General features: G+C 45.0%; 1 protein-coding gene across 1 annotated transcript in view; it reads right to left on the reverse strand.

Moving 5' to 3' along the window:
- Nucleotides 1-658: 658 nt before the first annotated feature.
- The window catches only part of LOC308329759 (cysteine-rich motor neuron 1 protein-like), a gene marked incomplete at its 5' end in the record, with an annotated part of 29,573 nt that continues 15,344 nt past the window's right edge, over nt 659-14,887 (reverse strand). Inside the window, 3 exons of the mRNA XM_080784256.1 lie at nt 659-8,736; nt 9,982-10,172; nt 11,037-11,156. Coding sequence (XP_080640382.1) covers nt 8,476-8,736; nt 9,982-10,172; nt 11,037-11,156 — 572 coding nt within the window. The 3' untranslated portion in view covers nt 659-8,475. The remainder of the gene's footprint in view (nt 8,737-9,981; nt 10,173-11,036; nt 11,157-14,887) is intronic.

Raw genomic sequence — 14,887 nt, forward strand, 5'->3', positions numbered from 1 at the left:
ATCTGCACTTTACCCAGAAACACAGACAAGAGGATCAGCAGGTGTGTGTGTGTGTGTGTGTGTGTGTGTGTGTCTCCGCGGTCATACAGTCGTCATGTGAGTTCCTGGCATTCACCGGCCGACTGTGAAAGAATGAGAGACATGAGAAGGTTGGGGGGGGGGGGGGGGGGGGGGGGGGTGTTGAGGGAAGGAGGTGTGTATGTGTGTGTGTGTGTGTGTGTGTGCGCATGCATGTGTGTGCGAGCGTGCGCACACACGTGAATACATTATGATCAGCTGACCCGGATTTGGGGGGCACCAGACTTAGAGACCAAAGCATGCTGGGAATGGTGTGTGTGTGTGTGTGTGTGTGTGGACACGTGCACACATTCTTGTATGTGTAAAATAATCTGGGATATTACAAACTCACAACATGTCGCATCGCCACACGTTGTGAGCTTGTAGATCTGCTTTTTTCCGCAAGTGTAAAATCAGTCATTACGATCAGGCATCGAGGCCCGCCAAAAAACACATTTTAGTCGACTAAATAAACTGGAGATTTAGTCGGCTAAAATTAGACTAAAACATTCCAGGTGACTAAAACTAAAATGTATGCTATTCAAAAGACTATATATGACTTCAAACTAAAATCCAAATTTGCCGACAAAATCAACACTGGTTTGAGATCATTTCTTTATTGTGCCGTAAACGAAACAAAAAAACAAATGATATACATGAACTAAAATGTCCGTCAGTAAAACATCTGTCTGGAGTTATAAACTATGGAGACCGCCGTCGATCATCATCGTCAAGGATTAAATAATTATTAAACCGTCACAAATAGCTTCGCCTGCTGTCGTTATATGAGTGCAGTGGTTCTCAAACGTATGTACGGGTCCATTAAAGGTAGAGTAAGTGATTTCACTCAAAAAACCTTAGGTTTCATTTTTGGCTGTGGGACCTAAGCCTTCGTCCAATCAGGATAGAGAGTCAAAAACGAAACCTAAGGTTTTTTGACCCCCAGGGGTTAACTGGGGACAGGGAGGAACTCCTTATATGGTCAGCACACTCTATAGTAGAGAGGATTATCACAACAAAACAAAAAAATAAGTGATATTTGAATTAAGTGAAATCACTTACTCTACCTTTAAGGTTCCACTTATACACTCTCAGAGTTACACATTTGTATAAGGGTCCATTTGGAACCCTCTCAAGGACCCCTGGGAACTCACTTGAGAACCACTGCAATAGAGCCAGAAACTCAAAGACATCATCATCATCATCATCAATCTTCATCCTTTGTAAAGACAGGGCCTTTTGTGCAGGGTTTGTCCGGGGCGGGGGAGGGGTGGGGTGGGGGAGATTGGGGCGGGGTGGGGTGGGGGGTCAACGCATACACACAGTATCAGTGGTGAGAAGTCACAGGGTGCAATTATACCAAAGCACTGTGTTGTTTAACCCATTTTAGACCTGAGGCCGATTAAAAAAATAAAAATAAAAACAGTTTCCTGAAAAACGTGAATGTTTCTGTGTCAGCGCCGGTGCTCAACCTTTTTCATGTCAAGGACCCCCCAGAATGATAATGTATTTGAACGAGGACCACCGTCTCATCTCAATATATGTTGTTCCATGGACTCTACCCCCCAGAAGCAAATATTTAAGTGAGAAATGTTTGCTAAAAAAAACGTAATTATGAAAACGTAATTATATTCAAAGATTTGCGCCTCATTTTCACGCGTAGCGCGGCACCCGTTGCCGCCCTATGAGCTTGTAGATCTACTATTTTTCAACAACTAAAGTATAACGTAATGCTTAAAACAGAGTGCATTTATACTAAAGTACTGTATTTAAGTGCATTGTTGAGGTACTTTACCGCCATGATTGTCTAAAAAAAAGAGTCACATTAGATGCCAATACTTTTCCTCCCGTCAAATTATGGATATATTTCTATATTGTGGTGGTGCTATGTTTACATAAACACATCTCCCATGACTGCACAGAGTTGTGATTGGTGGAGAAACAGGACAAACAGAGTTGTGATTGCTGGAGAAACAGGACAAACAGAGCTTTGATTGGTGGGCAAACAGAGTTGTGATTGCTGGAGAAACAGGACAAACAGAGTTGTGATTGGTGGAGAAACAGGATAAACAGAGCTGTGGTGGACAAACAGGACAAACAAACAGAGGAGTGCAGTGGAGATGACAATGCAGAAGTATAGAGGCCATCATGAGTTTAAGTGTCAGCTTGTGATTCATTCAGTGTGTGTTGTGTGCGTGCGTGTGTGTGTGTATATGTGTGCGTGCGTGCGTGCGTGCGCACACACACACACACACACACACACACACACACACACACACACACACACACAGAGAGACTTCATGGTCCATAGATCACGCTGTTGACACACACTATTAAGAAAAGCAAAAATAGCATATCGTTTTTGTCTGGAGGAAACCTCATAACTCGATTTTTGAGGTAAATCGGTGCTATTGAACACCCTTTACGTCTGTGTGTAAATACTGAACCAATGGAAAGTAGTAAAAAGTGCTTTGGACAAAACCTCTTAACTCCATTGGACCCTCAAACTGTCTCCACCAGCTCTCCCCCTCTCACGGAAGTATTTGACAATATATAAAGTTACAACACCAACTTTGATGAGGCTGTATATTGCTTTGTTTTCTTTATTTCCTGAAAAATATATATTTTTCATTTCCTGAAAAATGAACATTTAATAATGTAAAGCGCTATAGCGTAACTGCACCATTCACTGTTCATAATGACAGAAAACAGGGATAGATTATGACATCGAACATTTCATTAAGTTATCATCAAAATGTTTTTTTGTAATTGCTCAAATGAATTAGCCTAATTACCTGGCTGTCGCACCTCCTGGTCCTGGCTTCACTCTCTCGCTACGGGAGATTTGAGTGATTCATTTCTCCCTCAATGTGTTTTCAACTACAGTGTATAGAGAAACAGGGGCCCAGTGTCTCCTCTCCTCTCTCTCCTCCAGAGTCTGATATCTGAGCGACAAGACAATATTTTCCACACAACACAATTAAAATAGTTTACGATACTCGGTAAAGAACTAGTGCCATATGTCTTCTGCCATTTGTTTCAGTGTCATTTTGTATATTCGCAACTTCAATTTGCAGCCTGTGCAACAGCGTTTGGAAATGGGGTGGAATTAGGTAAATCTACATTGCATGTACTGTGTGTATCTGTAACTCTGAGTGTGTTCAAATGGAACAAAATGCATAGAGTGGAATTAAGTAAAATGTGCATCATTTTGTGTGAACAACTTGTTTTCAGATGGGGGGTCCGCGGCCAATTACATACAAATATTTGGGTGTCCTGGACATGAAAATGTTTGAGAACCACTGACATAGAAACATGGGTTTTTCAGAAAACTTTTTTTTTTAGATTTCGACGTCAGGCCTAAATGGGATAAGTAAAGACATCCGTGTACTTCTTCTCCAAACCCAAGATGAACCACCATTCTGTGACCACTCGTCTGTACCCCACGCCGCGAACCAAACGCACCCCTGTCCCGTGACAGATATACCCCAGACAGGCCACGTCTCTTTCTGGGTCGTATACATCGTTGCTGTCGGGGTAGAAACCTCTTATCTCCATATTTGTTTTACATTTTACGCGTGTTTTTCTTTCTCTGCAGTGCTACACAAAAGTATAGTAGCAAAGATAGACAATTAACCTTCAAACTTGTAGCTCAGCAATTTGTGCTCTTTATGTGAATCCCAACTCCTGAAAAAAGGTTTCCACCGCAGGACAGTGACGACATATCAAACAACAAGTGCTTCTTGTTTTCATCGCTTCGCATTAAAAACAGCGTCTTTCTTTTCATAAATACATTTAACTTAAAAGAGAGAGAGAGAGAGAGAAAAGAGAGAAAAGAAAATAATCATAATGAAAATACTCAACCCAGAAAACATTTTCTCTTTATCTTCTTCTTTTTTTCTTTCTTTTCTTTTTTTTTTTTTACATGTCAAGGACAGGCCAGCCGGGGCTCAATTCACCCATCGTTTACGATTCCGTCCGTGATTTCTTTCTCTTTTTCGTTTGTTCGGGATGACATCGTGTCGTCACGCCAGGTCCGACACGACGAGTAAAAAAAACTAGACGAAGAGGGATGTGCTGTGGTCGGCGATCGAGTGAATCACGCTATATATTTATTTACATGTTGAACAGAGTGAATTTTGAACGGAGTGAATGTTGTCGAACGGAGTGAATTTTGAACGGATTGAAATTTGAACGGAGTCAATGCTGAACTTTAACGTGGAGTGAATTGAGCCCGGCTCAGCACATCAACAGATCTCCTGCCATGTGTGTGTGTGTGTGTGTGTTTCGCATGTGACATCATAGCATCTAGAGCTGTACGTATGACAGAGTTGAGACGCATTTTGTTTTTTTTAAGGGGAGTTTAGAGAGATCTGGACATCAGAACTGCTTTACTGTAGGTCTTAGAAAACCTCAGCATACAGTATGTATTCTGGATAGGGGGGGGGGGGGGGACGACTTCACGGAATGTGGAGTGAAAACAGAAAAGCCACTAGTACAGAGCCCTGAGAGACTCCGTTCAATCATAAATCATAAACAAGTGCTTACGTCTGGTTATATTCTTCACAATAACCATTTCACATAAATGCGTTTTTTCTTTTTTTTTTTTTTTTACACTTGACTCTTTTTTCCCCCTCTGTCACTCGCAGGAAAATGACGCGACATCCTGTACACATTCTAAATATAAATATTTCAAATTGTTTGACAGATATGTTTTTTCTTATTTTCTTTGCCCCCCCTCCCCCCCCCCAAAAAAGAAAAAAAAACAACTAAAAGAACAAGTGCATGCAGTTGAAAAGTGGTTCATTCCAAAACGGGAATGTCTCCTTGTTTTTCTCTTCTTCCAGATCTCAATATAGTGTCCCAACTCTTCCAGTCGCACAGCTCCAGTCACATGCTCGACGTTTACCGTACAGACATGCAGGGTTCAACGTCAACACTGCCCTGCCGTTGGGCTAACTGTCCGTCCGTCCAAAGTGTCAGGCCAGTGCTATATGTACAGAACAAAAAGGACACAGGGCCAGAGGGCACCTGGACATTAAGGGCACGTCCGTGGTACAAAATAAAAATTGGCTACTTTTTTTTTCTTCTAACAGGAATTGAGAAAATAACGTGGTCTGGGGTAAACGTAGTGTATACATGATCTGAACACATTATTATTAGGCCTATACATTTTACCCTTCAACTCCTGTGTTCATGCCCACAATTGGCACAACAGGCTTATTGGCAAAGGTTAAGAATTAAACCTTAAAATGGCAAAATGTTCAAACGTGTTCAATTTAAATCATGTATATACTTTACATTTACGTCGGACCGTTTCGCCAAACTATTTATTTATTATCATAGCACTTTAGAAAGAAATAGCCAATTTAACCCATTCTGACCGGGAACCCATTTTGGTGTTAGCATCATGTTATGCTTTAGCTATTGAAAAATAGCAGATCTACAAGCTCATAGCGCGCCACCGAGTGGCGCGCTACGAGCTTGTAGGTCTGCTATTTTTGAAAAATCGAAGTACGACTGACATTTTTTTAAATCTGATCTCAGGTCAGAATGGGTTGATCAGACCAGTGTGTCCAGTGGAAACCTCGTATGAATCTGATCTCAGGTCAGAATGGGTTGACGTGGACAGCGTTCCATTTGGCTCCACTCTTCCGGCTGCTGGCTGCCCACAGAACCATCCCGTCCAGAATGCAGGACAAACAATCAGAAAGCTAACAAACGCGTAAAAGGTGATTGGATGATTAAGTATCGCGTGATTAATAAAGTTTTGTTTTTCCGATCGGAGCGGCCCCACATTGATCGTGCTTTGCGGTGGATGTGTTTGTGTATGTGCGTGTGTGTATTCGTGTGTGTGTGTGTGTGTGTGTGTGTGTGTGTGTGTGTGTGTGTGTCCTAGATCCGTACGAGGCAAAAAAAAACAACATGTGAACGTGAGGAACTGAGGGGAGAGGAGAGAAAGATCGAAGCGTACAGCGTCCACCGTCAGTGTCTCGGGAAGGAGAAACCCTTTAACTGTACATCGTGTACAAGGAGGACAGTGTCTCGGGAAGGAGACACCCTTTACCTGTACATCGTGTACAAGGAGGACAGTGTCTCGGGAAGGAGAAACCATTTACCTGTACATAGTGTACAAGGAGGACAGTGTCTCGGGAAGGAGAAACCATTTACCTGTACATAGTGTACAAGGAGGAGTGTCTCGGGAAGGAGAAACCATTTACCTGTACATCGTGTACAAGGAGGACAGTGTCTCGAGAAGGAGAAACCCTTTACCTGTACATCGTGTACAAGGAGGACAGTGTTTTGGGAAGGAGAAGCCCTTTACCTGTACCTCGTGTAAAAGGAGGACAGTGTCTTGGGAAGGAGACACCCTTTACCCTCGCGGCTCCATTTGGTTCCATTTGTACACTCTCAGGAGCTATGGGGGGTTCTCAAACATTAAAATATTTGAGAGCCATTTCTCTAGTCGCTTCCTCTCCTTCCCGTCTTTTTTCTTGTCCCTCCATTGTGTCATTTTGTCCCCTGACGTGAGCATCATCCTCATCATCCTCATCACTCGTTTCAGTTCCGGCTCCGATCTCCCACAATCCTCTCCGCTCCTCCTCCTCCTCCTCCTTCCAACGGCAGGAAATAGAATCCCCCAAAAATACGTTCCAGCTGAACGCTCCTTAGAAAACACACGATATCTCCCCCCCCCCTACCCCCCCGCTCGCCACGGGGGAAGCGTCTTCATCCTCTCAACAACGGTACAAAGACACTACATGTGTCTCATTCCGTTGGTGTTGGCTTTCCTCTATAGCTTATCAGTGAAGCGATCCACTCCCCACTCCACTGATTGGCCAGATTGGGGTTCGGGTGCGTGGACATGCAGCCCCCACTCTTCTGATTGGCCAGATTGGGGTTCGGGTGCGTGGACAGGCAGCCTCCACTCTTCTGATTGGCCAGATCGGGGGGGTGGACAAGGAGCTCCGATGCCTTCGGTTGGATGCGTGCGTGTGTGCGTTGTGTGTGTGTGTGTGTGTGCGCGTGCGTGTGTGTGTGTGTTAGGCACGTGACGACATACAGTAACCACGTTACAGGAAAACGTAGTGAATTTATTCTACGATGCAATAAACACATCCCCCTCCTTTTTGTTCACTTTGAAACAGGTGTGTCGATTCCACGGGTGCAATTCTATTGTTTGTGCGCGTGCGTACTGCGTGTGCATGTGTGTGTTTGTATTACTAGACTTGTGAGGACCAGATGTCCCCACTAGTATAGTAGAATGTGATAAACGCACATAGGGAACATCGTCAGTGTCGTCAACCACACAGAGGATACAGTATGCGCATGCATAAAGTGAGTGGCAAAGTGGGGTCCTGGGACCCCCAGGGGTCCTTGAGGGAGTTCCAGGGGGTCCCCATGCTAAATGATAGTTTGGAACCAAATGGGCCCTCATGGGTCTGTAACTCTGAGAGTGTACAAATGGAACCAAATGGACCGTTCCATTTGTACACTCCCGAGTTAAATTAACATTGATTTTACAATATAAATTGGGGTCCCAGAGATAAGACATGCCATTAAATGTATAGGTCTGTAGACTAATATTATGCGTGTCAAACTGGGAGTACTTGAAATTAAACGGGTTGAGAATCACTGCTAGAGCCGTGAAACTCTTCTCTTATGGGGGGGTCTCTGGCATGTCTCTTCAAATGGGGGGTCCGCAGGGGCTAATTAATTAGTGTCAATTTGGGGGTCCTTGACGTGAAAAATGCAATCCAATAGGACTTCTCTGTTTGGATGTATGGCCTGAAACCCCAAGGACCAGAAACTATGGGGTGTTTTTGCCACTCTCAGTAGGCATTCCTGCACAACGTCCGTGTATGGCGATGATGTCACGCGCGCACCCTCCATAGCAGAGCTTGTATTGGATTGGATGTCCGGCTTCAGCTATATCGAGGGTTTTTAGGGTCGAAAATGGTAAAGAAAAAAGACCAAAACATCATCGTCCTAAAAGGTTGATGTCCTCGCAAGCGTTGCAATACAAACATGCGTGTGTGTGTGACTGCGTGTGCGTTGCGCGTGTGCCGCGTCAAGTGTGTGTGTGTGTGTGTGTGTGTGTTGGTCCCTTAGGGCGTGCTGTAGAAGGTGTGTGTGTGTGTGTCTCAGGGCGTGCTGTAGAAGGTGTGTGTGTGTGTGTGTGTGTGTCGGTCCCTCAGGGCGTGCTGTAGAAGGTGTGTGTGTGTGTGTGTGTCTCAGGGCGTGCTGTAGAAGGTGTGTGTGTGTGGGTCCCTCAGGGCGTGCTGTAGAAGGTGTGTGTGTGTGTGTGTGTGTGTGTGTCGGTCCCTCAGGGCGTGCTGTAGAAGGTGTGTGTGTGTGTGTGTGTGTGTGTGTGTCGGTCCCTCAGGGCGTGCTGTAGAAGGTGTGTGTGTGGGTCCCTCAGGGCGTGCTGTAGAAGGCGTCCTGGTTCAGGTTGTTGCTCAGAGCGTTGGTGTTCTTCATGCTGTAGTATCCGCTGTAGCGCGGCTCCGGCTCGGCGATGCGCAGCACCCTGGGGTGCCCCGCCCCCGGCCCCCCGCCCCCGCCGCCCTGCAGGGGGGACAGGGGTGACCCCGCGGGGTCGTCGGGGGACGAGGAGGCCAGGGAGGACAGCTTGCATGGGCCCAGGCCCGGGAACAGCTGGTTGTTGAGACACTGGCTCTGGAACGCAGCCCGCGCACACGCACACGCACACGCACACGCACACACACACACACAGGTACGCAGACACGCACGCACGCACACACACACACACACACACACACACACACACACACACATATGGACATTAGTTTTCGTTCGGTTTTTTGGCAATTTTTGTTCCCCGGTTGGACCTATCGCATGGAAGGAACACGTTATTCCGACCAGTTCATTTCACCCTCCATCAGGCGCCACGGCTGGCCAGGGGGAGGCAGTATAGAGACCAGGATTACTGCATGTTTTTTGTGAGGGTACACCTACAGTATAGCAACTCTCTCTTCTCTTGAGGCCCATTCTAGAAAGGCCTTTTCTTCCATTCATATATATTTTATACCAACCAACCATTACTTGGAAGTATAACAAACCTGGGGTATCGCTGTAGATTTGCCCATGCCGATATTCGGAAGCCTGGGCCTTCATGTGCATGAAGTGAGTGGCCTAAGAATAGCTGGCACGACAAAGAGCAAAGCCAAACAACTTGCCAAATACTGTTATGTTTTGGCTGTTATAGGCAGTTTGTCTGTGTGGAGGAGGAGGTGCCATGTGTGTATCCTTAATGTAGCAAAATGTAGCAACCTTTAGCTTGTTTGGCTAACGGCCGATGTAATCAAAACCGTCCGAAATCCTTGCGTGCACGCTCTCGCGCGCACGGTCTTCATGTGCATCGCTGCGTAACATGCGATATTTGGGGCTTGATTAGAGCTTAATTTGACTTAGTTATTAAAATAAACGATGATAGCTTAGTATCCCGGACATCTGACTGTGTAACACAGTGGAGAAAACTAGCCCATGTTGTGATCACGTGTTCATCTCTAGTCCGAGGAAGAGCATTGTGCTCGAAACGTCACAGTTCCAGGCACTTCACAAGCATCGGAGCCCCACAGCGTGCGAGTAGTATACCTTCTTTTCTTTTCTCTGTGCATGACTACTATACTCACCGCTCAGCACCTGCCCAAGTTGGGTTTGGATGTGCATGTCTTTTCACAGATTTTTCTATTGGCATTAAAATGACGAATTAAACATATCAATAGTGCAGTAGAAGGCACAATCCACTGTTAATTAGGGTGGCCATAAGAGGGTTAAGTGAACATGAACTGTCGACCCCGTTATATATATTTTAATTCATTGTAATTTGTGGATTCAAATTAAAGTGTGTGTGTGTGTGTGTGTGTGTGTGTGTGTGTGCGTGTGTGTGCGTGCGTGTACCTTGCACGGCAGAGGCAGCCACCTCCTCCTGTGGGAGGTGTAGAGGAGGGCGGAGACCAGCAGTAGGAGGAGCAACAGCAGAGGAAGCACCGCCCACATGACCGTGGCGGCCGTCAGACCCTGACCTCCGGGCGAACCCTGGCCTCCCGTTGAGCCAGACAGGTAGGGCATCTGGAGACCACTGACGTCACCTGAACACACAGTCACACACACACACACACACACACACACACACACACACACACACACACACACACGGGTATGGGTATTTGTGTGACCATGTCGATGCTAAGTCATTGCAATTATTTTAGTTTTTTCATGTCATTTAATTTTCATGTCAATGAATTATATCGGATATCGGCCAAAATGTTCCAAACATACCTAATCCATACGTTTTTGACCGAGGCGAGGCTAAGTCATTGATATGTTTTGTTTTCATGTCATGTGGAAGCAGGGAATCATAGCTTCAAATTGACATATTGGTTGTTCAATTTGACCCAACAGTTTTGGAGATATGGCTTATAGAGTAATGTCTTACAGAGAAACAGCGAGTTGAGAAAACAGGCCTGAAAGGTTCACTTCTGTCGACTCTAACATTATACCTAGCTACATGTTTAAGCATTGATTTCACATTTACATGTCTTCTGTGGCCTCTAACATTACACCTATAGCTACATGTTTAAGCATTATTGCTTTCATATCGATTTCAGATCTGACATTTATTTCAGACATGAAATGTCAAGAGTCTACCTGTGCTATGAACTCATTTTCGATTAAAAAAAAATCTGTTTTTCTCCTGTCCTGAACAATTAGTCACAAGGCCAGCTCAGTGTCCTTGTGGTTAAGAGTGTCCGCCCTGAGACTGGGAGGTCGGGGTTCGATCCCCGGCCGGGTCGTACCAAAGACTCTAAATAATGGGACCCAATGCCTCCCTGCTTGACACTGAGCATCAAGGGTTGGATTGGGGGTGGGAAGTGAGGACGCTGGTGTCGACTGTGTGTGTGTGTGTGTGTGTGTGTGTGTGTGTGTGTGCGCGTGTGTGCGCGTGCGTGCACCTCTGAAGTGCGGCAGGTCGTTAGGGCTATGTGAGGGGCGGTCCCAGGAGGGCGGGGCTTGTTTCTTGTCCACAGTCTGGTCGGTCTTCTCGATGGGAACGTTGGTGGGAGAGTAGGTCTCTGTGAGGACACGCACGCACGCACGCACACACGCACACACACACACACACACACACGCATCACACACACGCAGACAGACACCTTCATGTATAGTGACTGAGACAGCAGAGGTGCCCCTGACTTTAATCTGTGGGAACCGCTCGGAGCCTCAAGCATTATTTACATTCATAATAATAATAATAATAATAATATATATATATATATATATATATATATATATATATATATATATATATATATATATGTTCATATTCTTCATGCCAGCCAGTTAAGGCCTTCAACGGGACGAGGTGTGGAAAGATATGCCCTGCGGCCATGGATTATTAGCTGCAATGGAACTCACGCATGCGCACGGACACACGGACACGGACACGCACACGCACACACACACACACACACACACACACACACACACACACACACACACACACACACACACACACACACACACACACACACACACACACACACACACACACACACACAGAACAGGAGATGAGGTGTATTTTTCTTGCCTCAGTATCTCCAGAGAATATGATGAAATTACGAGTGTGGCAAGCTGCGTGATGTCTCTGGGTAAGGAATGGATGCAGTGTGTGTGTGTGTGTGTGTGTGTGTGTGTGTGTGTGTGTGTGTGTGTGGTTCTGAGCACTGTACATATGAGGCATTTTACACCTGGGCTAACATCATGGGGTCTAAAGCTTTTGGAAATTACAGTATGTCACGTGCCACGCAAGTCTATGGACTTTCTAATGTTTGTTTAGAGCAGTGGTTTTCAACCAGTGGTCCTTGAGGGGGTTTCCAAGTGGTCCCCAGCTAAATGATGGAGAGTTGGTAACCAAATGGACCCTTATAGATTTAACTCTTGAGATAGTTCATATTCAACTGTTCAACTAGTCGACTAGTAAACCGGGGAGTAGCCAATAACATCACAGGAAAAAAAGGTCTTTTGACCTGAATTCAGCTTGTGTGGTATAGGTGGCCTTACTTCAGTCAAGCGAGTGTTAAATCAAATCAAATCAAGCTTTATTTATATAGCACGTTTAACGCATTCTGGGCGGGAACCCCTTTTGGTGTTTTAAACTAAGCATTATGTTATACTTTAGCTATTGAAAAATAGCAGATCTACAAGCTCGCAGCGCGCCACTCGGTGGCCTACAATAGCAACTTGTAGGTCTGCTATTTTTGAAAAGCCGTGAAAATGTGCCTCAAATCTTTGAATATTCTTTCAGAGTTTCAGTTTTTAACTCAAATCTTTGAATATTCTTTCAGAGTTTCAGTTTTTAACTCAAATCTTTGCTTCTGGAGAGGTCCCCTGGAACAACATATTTTCAGATGGGGGTGACTTGACCATGAAATATTGAGAACCACTGATATAGAAACATGAGGTTTCTCAGAAAAAATACATTTCAAAAAGACATTTTAAAATTTCGACGTCAGGCCTAAATGGGTTAAAACAATCGAGATTGACCAAAGTGCTGTACACAATAAAATGTAGAAACAGTTATGCATATAAAATCAAAAACATCAAAACAATGATGCATGTGCACTCGCATGGAAACAGGACATGAAACAAGTTCAGCTGACAACAACGGAAAATCAGGGAATGATGATCAAAGCCATCTTAACCCTTTCAGTGTTAGCATTTATTGAAAAAATTAGGATCTAATTCACGCCAGCATTTTTTCCAGTCGAGCTCTTATTTCGAAAAGCCACAGTTCCAGTCTACCGGAAGTAGATTATCCTAGGATGCTCAACGGAGCAGAGACAGGCCTTGTTTACAATATGAATCCAAAGCGGGACAGCTGGAACTCTCCACATCGTCGGCTCTGTGCTGTCAAAGAAACGCTGTTTTGACAAAATGCCATCTGGGACAAGGAATAGGGAGATACAGGCGATACAGAAACGGATAGATAGATTCTATATGGCGACGACGATCTAAGATGGACAATCCAGTGCCGCGCTAACAACATAGCTATAGCTAACCGGCTAACGTAAGTAGCATTATGGCTCGATCGATCGAATGCACTATAAAAGCACAATTGCCATTAAGAAGAGACTTGAACAGTTCAATGGACTGGGCACTTTGAAATGAAAAGGGAGATATTCCAGAGCATTGGTGCTGCAACACAGCGAAGGCACGATCACCTCTAGATCTTAAATTGGATAGAGTATACAATCAAACAAGAGGTCAGATAGGTATGAGGGGGGCCAGCCCATGTACAGATTTATAAACAATAAAAGTACCTTACAATCAATTCTAAACTGACAGGGTTAAGGAGACATTCTCCTAACGCTATGGACAGAGACCAGAACATTGACGGACATTCTATTTATTCAGAGGTGTGGTGAGCACATGGTCACACTCACAGAGCCCACTGGAGCGCGACAGGGACTCTGCGTCTTGCTCAAGGACACTTGGGTACGGGCGGACACAGAACGTCAACCCGGGTGCTTTGGTCAGCATCTCCTATGTCTCCTCCCCCGACACCTTCAGGATGTGTGTGTGTGTGTGTGCGTGTGTGTGTGTGTGTGTGTGTGTGCGTGTATGTGTGTGTGTGTGTGTGTGTGCGCGTGTTGTGTGCGTGTGCTCACATGGACGATTGGACGTGCATAATCGCCGCTGAAACCTTGTATCTCCATATTTCAACTTTCTACGGTTCGTTTTTGTCTTTTTGTATGTGTTTTGTCTTTCATAAATTCATCTACACAAGCTCCAGTGAGATTGTAGACAGGCTATTTTCGCTACTTTTGATGTGACGATTGAGGAAAATGTGAGAGTTGTTTAGTGTGTCTGTGCGTTTTTATAAAGTAGGCCTGTGCAACGCTGCAAACGTTTTGAAAAAGTGTTGAAAATGTCATTTTTATTTTTAAAAACAAAACACCAAATCTTCTCTTCTGGGGGTCCCTCGCTGCCACAACACATTGTCAGATGGGGGCCAAATATAAATGTCAATTTGGGGGGCCCTTGATCGGCACGCAAAAGTTTGAGAGCTACTGCTTTAGAGCAGGGCTGGGCAACTTTGACGATGGCCACCAGGCACGTGCAGGGTTCTAAAAAACAAAAACATAAACGTCCAATAAGGGCTTGTGTGGGGGGGAAACAAGGGCTTATTTAGGGGGCGAATAAAGGCTTATGGGGCGCAAATAAGGGCTTGTGTGGGGGTGTAATAAGGGCTTGTGTGGGGGGGCCAATAAGGGCTTATGTGTGGAGGCAAATAAGGGCTTATGTGGGGGGCCAATAAGGGCTTGTGTGGGGACCAATAAGTAATGATAAATTCCACTATCATAATGAATTATCTTTTAATCTGCCATCAGTCAGTTTTAGTTTCAGACTAATGAGAACATATTGCTTATTTTACTGTCCAATGACATGAAATGGCACAAGGGGAGGACTCCACAAAAAGACCTCCCCAAAAATCTAAACGCGTCGCAGTGCGACGTGTTTTGAGCTTGTAGATCAGCAATGTTGCTATTATTTGAATTGGAATCCTGAAAAGTAATAATAATAATAATAATACTCATTAAGCTACTAATCTACTTATCAGTATTCTGGTATTAACCAATAACCACATTAAGTGAAGGTGAGGGCCGCATGTGGCCCATGTATGCTTTAGGGCATACAGGTTTTCCACCCCGACATGGCGTTGTTGCGCTTGCATCGCCAATGCGTACCTGCGCGTGCGTGTGTACCTGTGTGTGTACATGTGTGCACGTGTGCCCGTGCCTGT

Source organism: Protomyctophum bolini, assembly GCF_963924005.1.
Source record: "Protomyctophum bolini genome assembly, chromosome: 15".
Taxonomy (NCBI): Eukaryota; Metazoa; Chordata; class Actinopteri; order Myctophiformes; family Myctophidae; genus Protomyctophum; species Protomyctophum bolini.